This window comes from Blennius ocellaris, assembly GCF_963422515.1.
Source record: "Blennius ocellaris genome assembly, chromosome: 1".
NCBI classification, from domain to species: domain Eukaryota; kingdom Metazoa; phylum Chordata; class Actinopteri; order Blenniiformes; family Blenniidae; genus Blennius; species Blennius ocellaris.
The window spans coordinates 14,368,205-14,390,563 of record NC_137650.1 but is presented as its reverse complement, the minus strand read 5'-3'; the positions used below and the strand labels follow the sequence as shown (position 1 = coordinate 14,390,563).

Sequence of the window (22,359 nt, the reverse complement as noted above, 5' to 3'; positions counted from 1 at the left end):
GCTACCGCCTATCTTCTAAGCTCAAATAACAAGGTTACAGGACCTCAGGAGCTGCGATCAACCTATAATGACGTGGTATTCAAATTAATTATTACCGTATGTTAATGCAAAAACAAAGAGAGTTGATGGTCAATTAAAAAATTACCAGCAAGCGAGAATGTAGATATGGAAATAGTCTCTGTATTAGCCGATTTAGCTCATTATAATTAAGTCGAAAACCTTTAGCCCTAGTAACTTCAGCCGATTTTAACAGACTCAATGTTTTAATGCACAAATGTGAAACACAAGTGATATTCACTAAGATTCAGTTTCAACATGTTGGTCCAAATGCACAAAACACTTTCATGTTTTCATTCTCCTTAATGTAATAAAATCCACATATCATACTCTCAATCATATCCAAGGTCTATTTTGTGGCCAGAAATTAATATTTGTGACTTCAAATTTACATGCTCATGCTGAATACTGTTCAACAAGAGTAGTGGAAGAAATTTGCCTGATCTGATGAGTTACATTTCCTTTGACGTCAGAGTTGTCTAAATGGTTTTGATTGCCTCGTCCAGAAAACTAGACCAACAAACAGCAGGTCACTCAATGAACTTGGCTGATATTTTCTTCTCACTTGCGAACCTGCAATTCTTCACGTGTGTCACTTTTGTTCACCAGCATTAACATTATTCGTGGATGAGCCTATGTTTGTTGAGAAGCTTGAAGACCCGTCAACTATCTTGTTGAAGCTCTGCCAAGTGTTAAAACTCAGAAGTACAAAACAGTCAAATGCATGTTTCATGTGTGCGACGTATTCATGATATGAACTGAACGTCTGATTGCATTTAGCCCGCAGGCCATAGTTTGGATGCATCTTACATACATGTTTGGTTGTGTGTGTGTGTGTGTGTGTGTGTGTGTGTGTGTGTGTGTGTGTGTGTGTGTGTGTGTGTGTGTGTGTGTGTGCACATCACCCACCTGGGAAACACGTGGCAACAGCAGGATGCATTATGGGAACATGCCAAGCTGGGGGGAGTATTGTGACGCTTAGGCCAGTGATTTTCTGGGACACCTTCGACCCTGTCAGAGATGTGGATGTTTGTTTAACAATGTGCACACAATCAAGCCTCACAATGCCAGTCGATGGAAGCCCCTTCCAACAATGAAAGGCTCAGACGCTGCAAAATCTTGGCTTCGGATAGCACGGCAACGCTTAAGTTTGAGCACTCCACCGGTTAAACCACTAGAGGGAAGCACATTAAAACTCACAGCACACTCCGAGCAGTGTGTGACTCATATCAAAAGGATACACACATATTTAGCAGAACAGCTTGACTGCTGCTCAAACATCCAAACCAGAAAAGATGAAGATTTTAAGAGAGACTGTGACAAAAAAAAGGTGTGACTGACCTTGGAAATCTGATCTCATGGCCATCTTTCAACCACCGCACCTCCTGTCAAACTTGTCAAACTGTTTGTAGACTTTTCGGCTCATAATAAAATGGACAGGCTTTTGTGGCTGAATGTGTTTGCTGTGACACAATCTAACTTGACGGACGCCACCCTTTTTGTTCAGAATGATGGTTTCCTTTGAGTTTCAAAATAGCCCACATTCAGTGTCCCCTCATATCCAAAACCACATGCCAAACCCCATAAAAAGGCCTCACCTCCCATCGGAGGCTGTCTAAAACAAACTTCGCTCACTCCTCTCAGTCCACACTTTCCACCAAAATCAACCACCATTTGTGTGTTTGCTGCACCTCTGAGCTCTCTTTGACACACACACACACACACACACACACACACACACACACACACACACACACACACACACACACACACACACACACACACACACACACACACACACACACACACACACACACGCTCAAAATAAGGCCTGTGTATATATGTAAACTACAGTTGGCCACAGAGAATCTATTCATCCATGCAGCACATAGTATGTACCCACACACACTCAAAACGACTTGTACAAGACTGCAACCAGTGTGTGACGCTAAGTAGGTGTGAGGTCAGGCCCGGCTAAGTGCTGGTGTGTTTCTGGTGTGTTTTCCTCCCCAGAGCCAGCTCACAGGAAAGGGGCAGTGATTTTGGGGAGCCATGCCTCACTGAGACACTCTGTTGTGCTCTCTAGGCAAAGGGGGGGAGGAAAAAGAGGGAGGAGGACGAAGAACGCAGGAGGAGTAGGAGTAGGAGGAGGAGGAGGAGGAGAAGAGGTACAGGGACATTACCCAAGATGAATCACAGCGTGGAAGCCACACTCTGAGTGATACGTCAGGTTCTCGACCTGATGCTGTGTCAGTCCAGTGAATCCATCCTCTGGATGCTGCCTCGGACAATATGATCGGCTACGGTGAGTCGGGCCACCTCTTTGCCAAAGCTCTCTCGCTCTCTTTCACTCTCTCTCTCTCTCTGAGCAGGATTATCAGAAGCATGTGTTTCTAAACTGGAAACCACACTCATGTGTGACTGCAGAGAGGATACATGACAGGAGAGCATGAGGGAATGAGTTGTGTAACTATCAAAATGAGTTGCAGAGCCGGGGAGTTCAATGATGCACTTGTTGTGTGTGTGTGTGTGTGTGTGTGTGTGTGTGTGTGTGTGTGTGTGTGTGTGTGTGTGTGTGTGTGTGTGTGTGTGTGTGTGTGTGTGTGTGTGTGTGTGTGTGTGTGTGTGTGTGTGTGTGTGTGATAACTTAGTACAGTTGCAGGGTGTGGATTCACAGTCACACATACAAAGGTCTTTCATGAAAACAAATTGCATAACATTGTGGATGTCCATTCCAGGAGGACCTTTGGAGCACAAATAGCTCCAGTGAGGCCAGCAGAGGAGAAGCAGAGTTTCCTCTCCACTCTTCCCACAGCCACACATAAACTTAGATACCACATGGCCATTCACAGCATGCAGTTGTCATTCAACACCGATCTATCACAGGCCCGAGCGCCACATCAATTTTGAAGAACTGGAGACGAGTTGTGTGTCGTCCGCTTCGGGCACTATCAAAGCAAAGTATTTCTGCTGCGTGTGACTGTGAGATATTTTTTTCCTTCAGGTGGCTCTCCTGGCGGTCCTCTGTAGGTCCTGCTCTGTCTCACAGGCTGGAAAAAAAATCCCCAGCGAGAACTCCTAACAACATACACGTTGTTCGGGCCGTGCACGGCCACCCCGCCCCCGGGTTTTCTCTCAATCAGGTTCTGTTAGGAGTCCCTCCTCTGCTAATGCTACATGCAGAAAGGATGCTTTCTGTGGAAAGACACGCACACCCACAGAGCTGTTTCCATCACTTTAGGGGTCTTTTTCGTTTAATTTTCAAGTTTCTGCACAGATAACTTAACCTTTACTGAAACTACTAATGCTTACCTTAACCTGAATCTAACCAACTAATGAGTGAAAGGATTTCAGCTCTCTCTCTCTCTCGCTGTGTGTGTCTCTCTCTCTCACACACACACGCACATAAATATGTACAATGTTTACTTGGTGTTAAACGAGCATTTCAGCTCACTTTTCCTCTCCCGCCGACCTCCCCTTTTCATCACGGTTTATATACACCAGTGTTTCTCCTCTGTGCCATTACAGTAAGAGTGTGTGTCAGAAGGAAAGTTGGACTCACTTTACATTTCTACTGACATCATACGAGCCCGTCAGCTTCTCCCAAGTCCTAAAAAAAAAGAAGGATTTTTACAAATCCAAGTTTTGAATCTATGGAAGGATTTCCAAAACCATGTGTGTGTGAAACTTACAGACTTTTTCCATGTTTAAAAAATAAAAAAAAATTCGCAGAGACGAGACAGTTCACATGCATGTCCTCTGCTTGAAGCGTGCCAGACGAAGAAAATAAATTATGACATTGGCGTTGACTTTTTGGTTTGTTATTTTCCTGCCTTCTGCGTCTATGGTAGGTTTGGTTAACCTCACTAGCTCCTAGGAACATGTGCAAAGATTTAGAAGAGAGTTGAAGTAGTGGTGATTGGTGCACTGGCTTTTCTGAACCATCCTCGTGGTAATTACAATTCACAATACTAGAACATTTCACATAAAACTTTTTGTGTGAGCCTAATGACTCACTGCTGACAAGTATCTCCTCCATATTGTCACTAGTAAGTAAATTAAAATAGCAACAGCTCTATCATTGTGTATGAGAGAGAGAATATATGTGTAATAATATCAGTAACAGTGAAAGATTATCAGTAAAGTAACAGTAATAGTGGAAAAGTCACTAAAAATCACTAAAGTACTGTAATCTTTAAAAAGTATCAATAAAACACCAGTGAAAGAAATACGAAATGATCAATACAGAAGCAGTAATAGTGAAAAATTATCAGTAAAATAGCAGTGATAGTGAAAATGTAACACTAAAATAGAAGTTACAGCAAAAAAGTATCAATAAAGTACCAGTAAAAGTGAAAACAATTGTCAATAAAGTAGCAGAAATGGTGAAAAAGTATCAATAATGGCTGGTAAAGGTTAGAAAACGTAAAGGCTCAAAGGTTAACATTGGTCGAGGGAATAGTGGATAGATGTGGAAATGTTTAAAAAAAAAAAGTAAAGTGGCTCGCAGTAGTATGGTGAAGCGTCATAATGTGAGGGGGGGACAATATCTGAGTGTTCTTCACAAATATCCCATTCTTTTTGAATGGGAAATATTTCAAGCATTTATTGTGATTTTTGAGCAAACCATTTGCCAAATCATTAGTAAAAAACAAAACCATAGACCACTATTCCCAAATTTTATGCACGTTTTGATGTGTCCTTTGCTCCCAATCCGGCGGACGAAAAAGAAGATTAAAAAGAAGGGGAAGAAGTAGAACGTTTTTAAACCCACGCATCCCGAATTTTAACTCAGAATCCTGTTTCTGCGCTGTTCAACAACCTAAAGTAAACACTCATTCAGGTCTCCGTTTAGTCCAAACTGAATAAGACATTGGAACAGTGTGTATACACACACACACACACACACACACACACACACACACACACACACACACACACACACACACACACACACACACACACACACACACACACACACACACACACACACACACACACAAGCTTGATTTCCAGCTCATAGCTGTAAGTGTTCCAGCTGTTCTGGCTTCCATCCAGCGGCAGAGTGTGTGTATAGGTTTATGAAGAGAGGGGAAGGGAGGAGGAGTGGTGTCTGTGAGAGCTTCTAGGCCTCCAGCAGAGAGATCCATGTCTGTGTTTCCTGTCTATCAGGCCAACACAACAGCAGACTAATGTGCCATAATTGCTAACACACTTCCAGGGTCAGAGCCAGTGATTCACCAGAGAAGAAAGGCCTTTCTTCTCCCCTCATTCAGTGGAATCTGTTGCTCATTACTAATTTATTTGTTATATTTTGAAATTCAATAGTCATCTGTTGGCCTACTTTAACTCCATTCAGCATATTCATCAGTGCATATGATTTTATTTTTTTAACTCCTCAATGAAAATAACCACTGCATCCTGATTAACTACTTTTTCCATGCAACCCATGCCTTTGAATAATCATACTTATTTCAGTGCATCAGTGAGAATCCAGCCCTTTGCTGCGCCCCTTACTCATTATATGAAGTTGCTATATTCCACCTGCATGAGATTCACATCACAGAGAGGCATTTGTCAGCACTCAGGTTGCCACATCACTGCTGAGCAGAAACAGATATTGCTGAGCTACATGAGCACACAGCCTCATTCACCATAGCCAAACCAAAAACAGAAGTCCCCGTTGAAACGACGTGCAAGTCTGAAGTTGACAGCGCCCTCGTCCACTCTGGTTATTTTGAATAGTTACGTGCATAATTCTTTGGATTATGCAATTATCTTGTCTGTACCCTTTATATGTATGTCTTAGGTGTAAAGTTTAATACACTTTTACCATTTTCAATTAACATTACGTTGCACATTAGGAGGGTAAACTTCCTGCATCAGACCAGACTTGCATCATAAGACCCACCGAGCTACATGGCCCTTTAGCTCTGTTTGATCGACCTTTAAATTGTCACTGGGGAATCCTGAATCAAATTACTGTTATTATTGGCTTTATTACATCTAAAATGGTCAGTTTTCCTACATTATTGGCCATCATTACATTATTGATTGGTTCTAGCAGATGTTAACACACAAAATTATTCCTTCCTAAATAAATGGTGTTTCCCAGTATGAAAATTGTTTTAAAAAATACGTTTTTATTGACTTACTTATGTAGAAATGTAGTTAATTTGTGTTTTCCAGATACATTCTGTGATAAACTGAGAAAAAGTGATCCAGTTGCTCATACCTAAATATGTTATGCTTTATATTAAAATATCATTATTATTCAGCACTCAATTGGGAAAATTGGTTTCCACAAACCGTTTCTGTGTGATGGCTCGTCCCTTCAACATGGAGAATTTGCACATTATCATCAAATGTCAAAGCTTGACCCTTCCTGTCCTCATGTCAGGAATCAGTGAATGAAGATATTAATCCTGCATCTACATGCACACTCAAACATACAAAATTCCTGCTGGTAATTGTTTAACTCAGAGGATGTACTTCTATAAGTAGACACACTGCTTATGATAAACTTTTTGTCAAACAAGCAGTGTATATGATTACTGAGCCTCTTGTTTACTTGCTCACAGGATTTTTACAATTTTTCTTTCTCTCAAATAGCAAAGCGCTACCAGTTATGGGGGGCTTTCTGCATCAAGGTTTTATATCTGACGCTCTTCTTTGGGCACCCCGTGGCACCAGGCCAAAACCCTTGTGATGGTCTCCAGTTCAGAGAGCAGTATGCTCCTCTGGGTGTGGCGGAGTTGATGGAGCCCCCTGTCGGTGAGGTGCAGGGGTGCAGCTTACGGGAGGGGTCCCTGGGGGCGCCATGTTTTCTTTGTTCTGGGCTCTCACTTTCTTTCAAAGATGCTCCGTCGTACATTTACTTCAAAGCTTGCTGCCATTGTTCTGTTGCAGGATACACTGACCAACTTATTAATTCATTTCCCTCCCTGATGGTGTGTATAAGCCTTCAGGAAGCAAAGCTGTCCATAAATCATCAGTATGAGATTCTCTGGTGCCACAAACATTTCACAAACAATTTAATCTTAATTTCCTCTGCACATCATCTGCACAAAACAGCTTGAAAACTCAAGCAGCATCAAATCACGATGCTCCCTTCACAGTACATGATCAGATTTTATTGATAAAAACTAGTAAATCTGAAAGTATTCATGAGCATTTTTCCCACCCCGCTATTGAGTGAGAGTATCATGTGGCTGCTGTATCTGATTTGTTTATGTGTTGAGTCACTTTTATTCTTGTTCCATGGCTTGTACACACGTCACTCATGTTACAACTTTTCAAGCTCCAGCCGTTCACCATTACTACTGACCATCACGACGAAACAACCTTTTCTTCATTTTATCATAAAGAGTTTAAAAAACAACAAGAACAACACAATAAATTATACATTTCATGATTCAATTTGATGCCTTTCGGTACTATTCCTGAACCATTTAAAATCCATGCGGCTCAAATCTAGAGAGAAAGACTTACAACACTCTTTATAATGTAACACAGAGTCACTTGATGTATCAGTAGTTCTTCCTTATAAGATCTAATCTGTCTCTTTAACCCTTAACCCCATTCATTAAACTAGCACACACCTGACTGTTGGAAAATATCCACTATTTTAAAGTATAAATAAATGCAACTAAATGCTCTTCATGAATAAGGTACTATGTTACATAGTACATACCAAATGTACCATAATGTTCCATAATTTCTAGTGTAAAACTTGTCTGTTATCTTGATTTATTTAAAGAGTGTCTTCATATGCCACTGTCCTGCTTAATTAGCAAAAAAAAACCTAAAACCTGGAGTTTACTAACTATTTACACTAGTTTTGTATCAACATTGCTCAAGGAAGATTATTCATACTTTATTGTATTTGTGAAGTAATATGCAACAATCAGATGAAGTGACTTGTAGGAAAATATATTTGACTGAAAGACTAAAGATAAATATAAATATGAAATCAGCACCTATTGCAACATTTGACATAACAATATAATCATATGTTGTCTGATTGCCTTCAAGATACATGTATGTCAGGAGAATTGTCCCAGTAAAAAAACACCAGGAAGACAGAAAACACAGGAATCAGACTGAAGACGATTTCAAAAAGTGAAAGACAGTTAAAGACAATTTTATGAGATTATTCTTGCAAGAAGAGACAATGTCGCAGTACAGACTTTGCATGTTGGTCCTGGAGTTTGTCGAACTCTGAAGTCAGACGCCTTCTTAAGGGCTGAACTGTTTTGAGAAACGTCCACCTGCTTCCTGCAATGAAGGACACCAAAAGTAGTGCAGAAGTTACAACAGTACTGACACAGGTCGTCCTTGAACACAGACTGCAAAATTGCACATCATTCTTTATGAGAGAAAACAAGACTTCTCTAACAATGTATTCATTTGGAAGAAATGCAGAAGTTACCAAATATGGTCACAATCAGGGATAAATGTATTAGTAAGTAACAAGAAAGTGTATTGTTCTCTATCAGTAAGTTTAGCAGCACTCATCCTAAAATGTATATATTTAACGTGTAGACACAGTATTTTGAGAGAAAGGAAATCATCATCTAACAAAAAGTTTTCATCATGCATTCCTAAACACAGTATAATACAATTGGAGTGCCATTCAATTGTGTGAAAGTCAAAACATTCTTGGCCTCTTCGTGTGGATGTTTTGTACTGCAGCTTTTTATTCACTGATATAGGCTTGCTAATATTTTTAAACAATAAATTTAACATGTTGCTGGAGGCCTTTATCAAAATTACTGCTCATTTTACAACATTAAAACTAGATTCACATGCGTGCTTTGAAAAACCCACTTACCCACTAACTCTTCTCTTCCCTTCTTCTTCTTCCAAACATGTGTTTTGCAAAAAGTGAAAAGGATGATTGTCTTGCTGATCGGTCTACCAGGAATTCCGCTTTCAGATTGATTTCTTCATGTCAAATTTCTTTGTGAAAATGCAGAATGTCAATTTCTTAACAATGACATGGATAACAAATGTAAAAAAGAATAACATTGGGTTAAAATTGAACAAGGCGACTGAATGAAACTGGTGAAAGTGCAAAATAACAAAATATCTCAAGGTCTCTGATTTGACATTTGTATTTTGAAACTGTCGCCATATTTTCTTTTCTCCGATTACATATTTCTGGGCTAGATCATACATATCGACATCCACCTTTAGGTTGATGATATGCAGGTATATCTTTCTTTTGGTAGTGTTCATCATTGGTACAGATTTATATAATATATATACCGGTAAATAAATATAATCACTGTACAAAACCACTTCAATATAGTTGCAATCAAGCTGCAGCGTCACTTTTAACTGTTTAAGTGGTTCTTAAGCAATTTTTGTACAAGTCAATTTAAATTTACAAGACTTGTTAATTGACTCAAATCCAAAAAGGTGTGACGAAGAGTGAATCTGAAAGAAATTCAGGCTGTAATGATTTGGTTATAATTTTGGCCAATTTAAATGTAAAGCCGATGACATAATAACTTGCCAACAGCGTCATAACATATTTGAGCCAATATCATAATTACAATTTGCCAATAATCTGATAAGATGTTCCATTATTGACTGTGTATCAAATGCTTTGAAAATGAAATAACTGCAGTCAGTAATGGACTAATGCATAAATCAGACTAATTCCATGGAAATAAAAGATTATTTTTTTAAATTCCTTGTGCAGTTCTCTTGTCAAAAATAAGCATAGTGGATGTCATAGTCTAGATATTTATTTATTGAGGGTACATATAATGTGTACTCTCTCTCAATTATAGTTGTAGACTTTATTTTAATATTTTATTGCATTATTGGCAGGTTGTGCTATTGGCTTTATTGCATTTAGAAGTCATTGTCCATTAATACATTATTGGTTGCGGCACACCTGCAGATCAGAAGCTCTCAGTGAGACGGGATGGAGACGAAGCGGGAACAGAAGGTGCTGAGATGATGACATCCAAAGGCCTTATGGGCATCAGTTAAAGAGCCTCTGCTCAATGTTTACTAAGTGTTCAAGGCAGATGTGAGAGGCCATCTCCACCAGCATGTATAATGCATCTGAGGGTCTTCCAATAGTGCTCTCTGGAGTGTGACGCTCGTACAGACCAGTCGGCCCGTTAATGGGACCAGTGGCGAACATCATTACGTCTTCTCACATGGTGTGGACTGTGTGTACATGAACAAACATGAGCTCTCCGATGTGGTCTGTGTGCGTTGCACTATTAATTTCATAGTTCTTTGCAGTTCTCTCTACACCAATCTGATCACTTTTTTGTGAAAACTTTCTTTTTGCGTTCCTCCAACGCTGAGGAAGAAAAGCTCTTTTATCTCCACCGGCTTCCACAGTTGCCTCAGCGGTTTTTCTCAGAACACTTACACACACAGATGCAGTCAGACTGTCCTAACTGAATTTTCTAATTGCCCTCCAGAGCGTCCCTCTCCATTAGGCTTCGGGCCGGCAGGGAGGAGTGTCTTGACTCCCGAGCTCCCGGCACACGCACATAACATGCACACACTGACAGCCATGCCTCAGAGATACTCCCACCAGAGGAGGAAAGCCAGCACGGCGGCTGCTCGGAGGATGGAGAGGAGACGCAGGGAGCAGGGGAAAAACAGTAGCAAGAACCCAACTGGCAGCCACAACCACCGCTCCAAGAAGCTGGCCATGCTCTCCAGGTAACAACAACACACACTGCCTGACCATCAGGGTTATACAGGAGCCTCCACACTCAGGATGTGAGGTTGTTTACCATTTTATCAGTGGGAAAAGCTGTTACTTCCTTCGTAGGGTGACAAAAATACTTATTTCTAGAATGTTTCCTGCATTGATTGACTTCCGACAAAAGATCCCTTTGAGGTATTTCTGTCTATTTCTGTGCTGCGAAATATTATGCACACAAGTAAGGCTTTGATAGCTGTTGTTGTGTCTCAGATTGGCTGAAGTTCATTTTCTCACCATCCCTCCAGGTCCCTGATCCTGTGTCACTCGAAGACTAATGACGACTATCCGGAGGAGACTCACGCTGGAGAGGTTTCTGAGGCATGCGGGACGTGGGACTCCAGCTGGAACTCCAGACCCATTGCAGGGGACCACGCTCAGTACAGGGATACCCAGAATGGACAGTGGAGGACGGCCGTGCACTCCCCAGTGGAGAGACGAGGAGCAAGTGAGGCAGACAACCAGCAGCTAACCAGCTCACTCAGGGAGAATAAAAGGAGCGTCAGGAGGTCCTTCAGCATCAAGGTACGATGGCAAGGATGTTTGTTCCATTCATTGGTTGAGAACCCAGGCCAGCAGTGTGTCACTATGGATGGCAATGATGGACCATGAAATAACAAAGGTGGAACTAATTAGCTAAATGACACATTGCACAGATTGTCTTCATGCTAGCACAATCAGCGTTGGTGCCTTGGGCCCCATTTACACCAACTTTTTGGAAATGTTACCAACTCCGTCTCCATGGAAACGGGGAGAAACATAGCTACTGCGCATCACAACCATAGTAAGAACTTCTGCACATGTGCGAATACATGGACAATGACAACATTTCCTCCAGACGCTCATGACTCCCAGTCCATATTCTCCTGGGACTTGGTAGTTTTATAGTTGACAGTCAAAGTAATAAAAATCCAACTTGGTCAACTGTCAGATGTCCGTGTTCTCCCATTGTTAAAGTTTATAGCTTACTCTTCTCTGCGTGCATGTATGTGTGGTTTTATCACAGAAATAACCAAATGCACCAATTGCCTGGCATGCTAACAACATCGTTTTCAGTGTTTCTGCCATTCCCATGGAAGTGGACATTGTTTTCAAAACATTGTAGTGGAACTGCAAAACTTTTCTACAAAAAACCAACAACATAAAAACAATGTAATTTCATTTGAAATGTTGTCATTTATTTGGGGTCTTAGTGAGTTTGTAGGTTCTGCCTGTAGCTACTTGGGTTTTCTCCAGATATTTCCTTCCAAAGGAGAAGTTTGTCAGTTTAATTGATGACTATGAATCAGCAAAGCTTGGCTAGTTTAACAGATGGATGGATGGATGGATGAATGGATGAATGGATGAATGGATGAATGGATGAATGGATGAATGGATGAATGGATGGATGGCTGGCTGGCTGGCTGGATGGATGGATAGATTGATGGCTCAGTTATTTTGTTTCACCATTTTGTACATTGATGAATAACAACTTGTAAAGGGGTTGTGACTGCTTTAAAAATGTCCCATCATTTTGTGCAGACTGAAATCAGCTCTCAGGTGACCACACGAAAGGGTTTTTCGGACTAACTAATGGATTTATATGTAAATTATGAGAAAATCTGAACCAATTTGATAATGTCAGGTTATTTATATTATACACTATGCCGTGACATCAAAATGTTCTGTCGACACTGGTTGGGATGTTATTCCAAGAACAGAAGAACTTGTGACCACGTTGGGCATTTTACTAAATCACACTGTTGTGTCGACTTTTAGTTTGTATATATAAGTTGACTGCAAGGATTTTGTGTAGTAAGAGGCCTTCTTCTGATGCTGCGACTGTGGGCAGCACTGACAACATGAGCTGTGATTTAAATGATATGACTCTGGTTTATTGCTTGTATGGACCCACTGTCTGCAGAGACAGACCTTTGCTTTCCTAGTCCCCTGACGAGATGTTTTGCTGTTAAACAATTTCTCCCCAAGTCACTGAGCTTTCACTTTTTTTTTTATTCAGTGACCGGAGTTGCTTGAAGCTTTTCAGAGACACACTAGGATATTTGTGTTCTATCCTCTTACAAAGTACTTTCTTTTTCCAAGGCAAAGCTTTTTTAAGAACAAGAGTTAATGGCTGTGGTCCTCCTTGTGCAATATTTGTTTGAAAAGCCATAGACAATTCTTTTATTTCAATTGACACAGCAGTTCAGCCGGCTTTAAAAGCGCACTTGAAAGGCTCTTGAGGCAGATGCTTCAGCTGGTCTCATGACCATCCATGTCTGCAAGAGTGAATCCATATGTTGTGGCATGCTTGAGTTTTTACTGCTCGTCTTTAGTCAATTGTCGTTCGGCTTGTAACTGTTGGGAAATGGTCATTTTAGCTTTTGCATTTGCAGTTCTGTTTCCTTGATGCCCCTCCCAACTCTCCTCTATCATTTGCCTTGTGTGTCATACTTTTGTTTTTGCATGACCTGATGGATAGCTGCACTTCATTTTTTTGTGTTTCACTGCAGCAGCAGTTGTCAGAAGGGGGGGGGGGGGCTCATTAGGATGATTTGTTGCAGTCTATTGATGAAACGGACCAAATGTCAGTTGGGAGACACAACAAAGTGACAACAAGTGAGTGGCCCTCTTCGGGGGCCCCAGGAGCCCACAGTATCCTGAGAAACATCTTTTAAAAGATGTCTGCCAGTTTCTGGTTTTTGTGAGTTTTCAGATTTTTGTCAACATCAACAGGATCCAGACTGTAGAGCATTTTACCCCAATTAATGAAGGAAACTCCTATTGTTTTTTCATTCCATGATAGTACAGTTAATTAAATTAATTGTATATTTAAAAAAAAGACATCCTATATTTTTCTAAAATGGGTTCAATTTAGAAGTTAATTGTGAGGGAGCCATTACAGTTCAATCCTACTGGTGTAGACTGAGACAAGCCCCGCCTTCTTTACATCATCACTCAGACTTATTTTTTTCATTAAAGTACTGTAAAGGCAAAGATAAAATATATTGTCTGTATATGGAATGAAAAATGAGACTTCTTCTGTACAGAGAGTAAAGTGCAAAAAGTTTTTCTTCTCACCGTGGTTTAATAATGGCCCGTTTCAGAAAAACTTATCGCGCTGAGGCAGAAAGTAAGGAAGAGCAATGTCAAGGTGAACTATCTGTGTTGTTCATTCACAGCACGAGAATTTCATCTGCGCCAGAGCGACCCCCTCAGAATTAAGTTGTGTCTGCATAAATTAGAATAGAAATGCATAGTTTGTTGCATTTGATGCTACAACAGCATGAATTGAAAGTGTTCAACCATAAACAATTAAATTATGAGAGAGAAACAATGTTACAATTATTTTGATGGAACAAACGCTATATTTGATTTTCTTGATTGTAGTGAACAGAACCGTTTTCTTTCTCTCAAGGAAACAGATGCATGTTAAAGATGCAAGTAATATTTTTTTAATAACTTCATTCTTGTGTTGTTGTTACTCACTGCTGCCCCTCGCTTAATCATTATGTTTCCCATGGACTGAGATGAGTTTGTCCCTCAGCATCTGGGTTAGTTACATTAACTTAATGAGTGGGTCTGTTTAGTCTGACCCACACCGTGTTGATAGAACTGTAGAGTCATCAAATACAAACCCCGTTTTCAATCAACTGGCTTAGGAGAATAACAAGAAATAAAGTCGCAAAGTTGTTGTGTTTTCATTTCAGAAAAGTTTACAGAGCAACATTTTGAGGACGACGGTAGAAATGGTAGAAACGCTGAAAATGATGTAGGTTGCATGAGTTGGTTCTGTTGGTTGTTTTTGTCATGAAACAAAACACATGCAGCAGAGAACAATATGAATATAAACATTAACAGTGGGAGTACATGGCGATTCGTATGAACAGACGACAAAGTTGGCTTGCCATTCCAGGTGATCCTCAACTATATTAATGCTAATTCTCCCGAGAATATGGACTGGGAGTTATGACACTCTGGAGGAAATGTTGTTGTTATTGACCATCTATTCGTGCATGTGCAGAAGAACTATTCACTACTGCTGGGGTGCGCAGGTGTTGGGAGGGATTTTTAGAAGTTGTGTTTTCAGTGACTCCGAGCACCGTTGTTGTGTAAGCAGACAATCAAAATGCAATCAAAACTTTGTCGTGACCTAAAACACTTATGAACTATTCAGGTTGATGTAGCTGAAGAGAACAGATTAGGTTTTCTCAGCCACATTCTTAGAAAAGCAAATAGTTAAATTGCAAGTGAAAATGTTTGTCAAGCTCAACTGAAGGCACATTTACTGTCCAAAAAGTATTTAACTAGAAGAAATCTTCTGTTGCATATTTACAGTATATTTAAACACAGGATGGACATGAAGGAATGGGGAATACTTCCACCATCAGTGTGCCAAAATCAGAGCTACTCCTGGGAAAGATTTATAAACCTGGACAAAGCATGAAACGCCTGAGTACATGGATTTACACCAAATTTCAAACCACCGATTACCCAAACAAGAATGCCTTTGGATTATGGGAAAAAGGCAGGAGAAGAACACGCAAATCCATGCTGCTTACTCTGCAAAATAAAACATTCTGCCAACTGATTTACATAATGTGTATATATTCCCCCAGAGGATGCAATGCAACAGCTGGGGGATAGTGTCAATAATGTCATAATTCATACTCATGTGGACACCTGAATTGATTTTGAATCTTAATGACAGTCCACATCCAGGAAAAATGTGCTGTTCAGTATGTGTATCTATGTTTTATGAGGCTGAAATTCGGTTTTATAATAAAAAAAAAAAAAAAAGCCCCTTCTACCAGTTTATCCAAACAAAACCTTATACAGTCAACAGTTTAGTGTATTTCCGAATTGTGTCTTCTGGCATGGTGATCCACATGCTACCAGCAGTCCGGGGACACTGTGAGGAGTGTTTTTGCTCTGAATGAAATGATAATCACATGCCCCGTGTTGGTGTTGTTGGTAGATTAAGAGCCGTTGCTGGTCTGAATGTCAAACGCTCACACAAAGACGGGGCCTGTTGAGCTGCACCGTTTCTGCAGCTCGATCTCGCAGCACATTCTGCTGATGTCAAACAGGGCTGGGCTGTCTCATAGTTCACCCTACATAAATGGAAAATGATAAAGGTTATCGAGTAGCTAAGAGAAACTTCTTTATGAGACCAAGCTCACAGGAGGGATGGGAATGTGGATGCCTCTGCTCTGAGTGTAGCCCCTAATGATCCTCCTGCAGGCGATGAACGCTCCTTCACCATCAGACCAGAAAAACCACAAAGAGAAAATATTAGTCAAAAATCTAACAGAGGACTTAATTCTCATGCCAAGAGAGCGAAACCAAAGTAATACACTCAAGACTCACACCATGAAAATGGAAGTAGCAGACACTTTTCCTATTACAGGTAACAAGCGTCTGCTCTTGGGGCTTTTAAAGGTTTAAAAGAAGAAAACACTGCTTATTTCACTCAAGGCTGGGTTTTAATTGATGTGGATTCAAGATAGCAATGTGCCTGACCACAATCTCAATCTCTTACAATCAACTCCACCAGAGCATGCAGGGCCTTTAAACAGAACTGGACTGAAATTAGTAACACTTACTGGAGCAGAATCTTCACTGAGAGGGAAGCCTCACCCACATTGGGATGGAAATACTGTGCAATTTGCATTATTTTGTTTGTAATTCAGTTCAATTAAACTAATACAACGCCGTCATTCCAAGGAACAATTACAGAGAAATTCCACTTGAGACAGAGAGGACAACTCCTTTTTAAGAGGAAGAAGGCATTACGTTATTTTTACTCCCCCTCACCTTGATTATGTCTTGAAACGTTGTCTATGAATTTCAGAAGCATACATATTGGAAACTTAAAACCAGTTTGCTGCAGCTCATCCTGAGAGGATGGCTACCAGGACAGCATTTCAAAACGTCCAGAAGCTTTTGATGCCTTTCAGTCTGAACGTAAATGATGAACACTGACACACTTCCAGCTCTTCATGTATCATTAATGACACAATGAGCGGAGCTGCTCTCTCGACTGACAACCCGCCAACAAATGTCATGCCAGTGTCAGTGAGAACTTTACAGCTAAGCTATACCACTTTATGGACTCCAGCCCAGACTGCTAAACAACCCTGACCGAAAGTGAGCTCAACGGTAATTTAATAGGGTACTTTTTTTTTTTTTTCCCTCTGGGGCTAATTCATACCAGGTTGAACATCAATCACTCTTAATCACCGACAGGACAGAGGCAATATCACTGACATACCCTCCTGGCTTTAAGAATCGCGGCTAAACCCTTTACAGTCAAATACAGATTTATGAATAAAGTCTTTTGAAAAAGTCTAATCAAGCCATGTTTCTATAAAAAAAAAAAAAAAAAAAAACTTTCTAGAAAAACATTCAGATATTCAAGCTCCTCAATCACCAAATATATTTGTTTCATATGTTGACATGTTGCCTTTATGGAAGTGGATTCTGCATTTTATGATTGGCATAAAGAAAACCTCTCATTATGGAGTCAGTTGCTCCTCAGTTGCCATCCTACAGAAATAGAACATGGCCTCAAACATGCAGCCTCCACACACTGTGGCCGAGTTCATACAGCAATAAAAACTCCCTGTTTTCTTTTTCAGTGGCTCTCACCTCCACCAGGTTGTGATATCCTCGTAAAGATTGCCTTCTACATCCAAGTATAGAAGCCCTCTTTATGTCTATTCACCGTGTGCATATGTGGGTTTTATGCCTGTTTGTGTAGGAGAGCAGTATCTGGAGGATGTGTGTAGCCACAGCGCCCACAGACGAGGTACGTGGACCACAAATGGCTGATAACAGCGTCCAGACGGAGGACAAAGACACTAATGTGGAGCCAGGGAGAAACGGAGGGAACCTGCACAGGTAATAAAGCACATTACCACAACTCTAAGTGCTGCACTTCCTGTAACGTCCTTGAAAAACTGAAAGGTACACTGCAGCAGATGTATAAAAATCATCCGATTAGGCCAAAGGGAAGTGTGCAGCAGCAGAGGAAAAAAACATTCTATCAATGCTGATTAAGTGGTAATTCATTCTGCATGCAGCTGGACAGACATTCATTCCCAGCACAGCAGTAGAACCGGCGATAATGCGAGTCGTCACACGTTGGGTTCATGCATGCAGACGTGCAGCGTTAACTTTGCATGGTCTAAATTAATTTTCTGTGGACAAATGGGCCCTGTTTACATCCTCAAGTGAAAATGGTGAACTGTTGTTTTGGTTGTCCGTTTACAAGATATCTACAGAAAAGCTGAGAACACTTACCTCATATATATATATATATATATATATATATATATATATATATATAGAGAGAGAGAGAGAGATATAGATATATACATGTATACACGTAATTCTTTATCACTTTTACTAGTTTAAAGAGGGACTTTTTTGAAAAACTTGTGTAAAATGTGTGGATATTACAGTTTTTATGTTTTCTCCTCAGACACTGCAGCTTCCTGAGTCCAGACAAGATGGCGCCCTTTAACGGGCAGATTTTAAGCAGTTGTGCTTGGATTGACGAGGACGGTGTGAGAAGTTCTCACATTAGAAGTTATAATGAGGTAAAGTCCACATCACACATTTATCTCCTTTTCCTTTACTCTTTAAACTATGATCAGTCCAATAAAATAAAAGTTTTAAAACACATTTTTCCATCTTACAAGTTTGAAATGTTCTGGTCTTCTGCAGGAAATATGACAGTAAATTGATTTTATTTCCATACTACATTCATGTAGTCTATTTTTCCACAATATTATTTTGAACAATCTGACACGGCAACACGCGCAGTATGTACTTGAATCAGCATTACACACCAAATGGCGGATGACTAAAGCTGGAGACAAAACAAGTTGTCATAGATTATGAAGAAAGTAAAGCAGCAGACGTTCATATTGTTTGTCGATTACCTTAAAAAAGGTAATTAATACAAACTTCTTTCTGAACTGGTACAAAGTTTAAACACAATGATCTCTATTAAATGACTGATTCATGCACAATGGAACTGTTCTAGCTACAGTTCAAGAACTTTATTCATATAATTGCAGCATCTTAAACTCATAAAGTACAAGAAACAGCCAACAAACTACCACAAGTTAAATTACTCAACGTTTAAATGATCGAAGAGCGGAAAAGTTTTAATTTAATTTCTAAACTGCCAGGAGAGTCTAAGTGGCTGCCTCCTGTCTTTTATTTATTTTATTATTCAAATGATTTAGCAGATTCTCTACTTGACCCACTGGATCCAAAATGTAAACCTTTTCACATAATCCCAGTTTCAACAAGCCACAGCAAACTGCCTTTGTGTAATTTGGTCATGTAAAATAACACAATTCAAATGAAGGGATCATCCATATTATTAAGACCACTTGTCTGATACTGTGTGATCACTCTCATCTCACATCTCTGAAATCTTTACTGGATGGACTCCATTATCCCTCTATTATAAGTAGCATTAACTTAAGTTACACCGACCATCCAAGCCCAAATGGTTGGGAATCACCATTTTAGAAGTTAAATACTAAAAATGAACTTTGTAGATGAAGGTTTTTCTGTGTGGAGATTTCTGAGGCTGAAAATAACAGCAATTATTTCAGTGTGGGTGTGACATTCTCAGCACGACGCAGTCACATTCTCAATCGTCCCACACACGCACGCACGCACGCACGCACGCACACGCACACGCACACGCACACGCACACACACACACACACACACACACTCGGAGTTCAGTAACCGAAAAGGGATTGAAAGTATTTAGAAGTCAACAAAAATATTGAATCAGTAAAGTAAAATCCCATTTGTCAGCTGCAAGGCACTTGTGGAATTTATGAAGAAACATTACAATAACAGCGACTCTTTCCACGTGAAGAAGAGTTTCTGACGTCACTGTTGAAGAGGGAACAAGAAAAGGTTTGATTAGTTTCTACAGCTGTGGAAAGTTAGAAAAATCTCATTATTACACGCTACTCCCATCCTCCTCTCATGTTGCAGGTTCAGTCACACATGTTCATTATTATCAATCTCACTCTGCCGTACATGTGGCATTGTGAAGCTCGCTGTGCTTCAAAGAGCCCGAGCTTTTTTTCTTCTTCCCGATTTGAGTATTTTACTTGCTGTGCGAGCGAATGAGACACCTTATCATTGTGCCAAGCCTATTTGAGTCCCTTTGAAGAGCCAGTGGAAACGTGAATAGTAGAAAGCAGAAGAAAAGAAAAAGCTGGAGGAAAGAATGTGTAGCATGTGACGTGGAGGCTCAGCTGACTGCTGTCAAAACGGATTCATTTTCTTCTTTTTCTCAACTCGAAATAGCTCTCCGTAAGAATGAAACTGTTAACAGTTGTAAGTATTATATTATAATGAAGGCCTGCATGCATTACAAAAGACACACAGCAACGTCTGCTCGTTTGCTCACCCTAGAAGCTGAACAGGACTGATTTCAGACGTTAACCTGTGCCGTTTTACTGAATTTGATTATTATATATGCCATATATATATATGCCACAATAGAATACAATACAATGTTACTGGATGAATGAATGAGCTTTATTTCAATTATAAACTAGGGATTCAGTACCATTATACATAAAACTTATAATCAAACATGTAGATCTTGAGGAACTGTATTGTACTCACTGTACTGTATCTTGTTATAACCTCCCAGTTTTACTGTACAAATCAATTTTTTACAGTGGTGTGCAGTATAAATCAACATATGTGTACAATATACTACTCACGGCACTCAATTGTGCTGAACTTGTAATCTAGAAGCAGAAATGAGACGTGAAGGATGATATGAACCTTTTCTAATATTTTCTGTGCTTGTGTTGTTGTTTTTTAATTTTATTTTAGGACATCTCCTCATGTGACGATAATCTTCATCCAAACAGCATGACTACGAGCCCTCAGCATCCAGCTCTTTTCTGCCCCCCTCCATCTCTCTCTGGATATACTGATGAAGAAGTCTTGGCCAATAACAATCACCTGAAGGTAACGACAGTTTAGGATCACGTGACACTTTCTACAAAAAAAAATATGAATTTGTATTGTAGTTCTTTCAATGCACATAAATCTGTTTACCCCGATTCTGGTTCTGCCTCTCAAAAAGGTCTTTACGATGTAAAACATTAAACGTTAAATTTTAAAGCAAAAACATGGTATAATGTTGAGGTATGCTTTGTAGTAATACCTTTTAAAGTCCCAGGAACTCTTCCCTGTGTGTCTCACTGCACAGTTACCAATCCCAGAGGTGAATGAGGAGAGATGTTGGGATGCAGAAAAGGCCGATCAAAGTCCGACAGACCAGACGGAGAGTGACAGAACACGATCCAATTCAACCAGTGAGTGTCAAACAAGATCAACACTGAAATGACCCATTTTCATCTGCCAAGATAAACATTAACTCAACAGTGTCGGAATTTTGACATTTTTCAACACAATATTGCTGTATTGCTACACAAAGCGTGTTGCACATAGATCATTTATTTGCTGATTTTAATCATACCCAAATATCAGTTTTGCACTATGGTGACATGCAGTTTTCATTTTATAAGAAGGAGCAAATGACTATAATGCAATCATTGCTATGAAAAGGTTCGTGTCCAGAAAATACAATAGAAGGTTGTCAGCGTAAAGAAGCAGTAAAAACGCAGTTACTCAGAGAAAAGTTAGGAAGTTAGGAAAGCCTGTAGTAGTGAACATGATAGAAAATAAAAACAATTGTTTATGACATATTCAACGATAACAAAAATATTGACCTTTTACCTTAATTTTTCTGTAAAGCTATCAAAAGTTTGATTAGTATTAACTTTAGTGGAAGTTATTTGTGCTGCATGATGTAATAAAAATGTATAATTGCAATTTTAACAGACCAGATCATGATCACAATTGCAATATACTAGGTAAATTAGTCTTTTTGCTCATTTTAACAAAGAAAACACAGAGGAAGGCAAGGAGAGATTATTTATATAGCATCATTCAGATACAAAGCCATTCACAGAGCTTTGCAAGGAATTAAAGAGAATACATTAACATAAGGTGATTAAGAATCTAAATCCTAATTTATGAAGATTATGAAAACAAAGCGAATTAAGAAAGGCATTAAAAAAATAATGTACACTTTATGAGGATAGATAAATAACATTTTAAGTGATGATTTTAATGATACTCACAGTGCAAGACATACCAAATAATAAGCAAGATAAAAATACAAAACCTGAAGTTTCTACCATACTGTCTTCCAAATGATACTTTAAAATATAATAGTTCTTTCTTAGGGTAAAATTAACCTCAGCAAAATGCAAACACAGTTGCAATATTGTAAACTTAAAGCTATTTACCCTGTTAGCCTTTAGTAAACCTGTCAAGAATACTAAATATAATAAACAAAAACATTTTACTGCACTGTAAAAAAAAAAAAGACAATGACATATAAATGCAGCTGGCAATACTGTAAACTTAGAGGCTACTCTGTGAACCTTGATCTGCCACTTTATAAAATATAACGCAAGTAAATCATCAACTTCTCAGGTTTAATTGAAATA

General features: G+C 39.5%; 1 protein-coding gene across 2 annotated transcripts in view; it reads left to right on the top strand.

Moving 5' to 3' along the window:
• Nucleotides 1-2,207: 2,207 nt before the first annotated feature.
• Nucleotides 2,208-22,359, top strand: part of il16 (interleukin 16) — a 42,545-nt gene continuing 22,393 nt past the window's right edge. Inside the window, exons 1-8 of one of the 2 annotated variants that reach the window (XM_080494682.1) lie at nt 2,208-2,362; nt 10,509-10,755; nt 10,892-10,936; nt 11,047-11,323; nt 17,541-17,680; nt 18,264-18,381; nt 20,669-20,806; nt 21,051-21,156. In XM_080494682.1, the coding sequence (XP_080350808.1) occupies nt 2,350-2,362; nt 10,509-10,755; nt 10,892-10,936; nt 11,047-11,323; nt 17,541-17,680; nt 18,264-18,381; nt 20,669-20,806; nt 21,051-21,156 (1,084 nt within the window). In that variant the 5' untranslated portion in view covers nt 2,208-2,349. The remainder of the gene's footprint in view (nt 2,363-10,508; nt 10,756-10,891; nt 10,937-11,046; nt 11,324-17,540; nt 17,681-18,263; nt 18,382-20,668; nt 20,807-21,050; nt 21,157-22,359) is intronic. The other variant, XM_080494683.1, reaches the window with a different exon arrangement.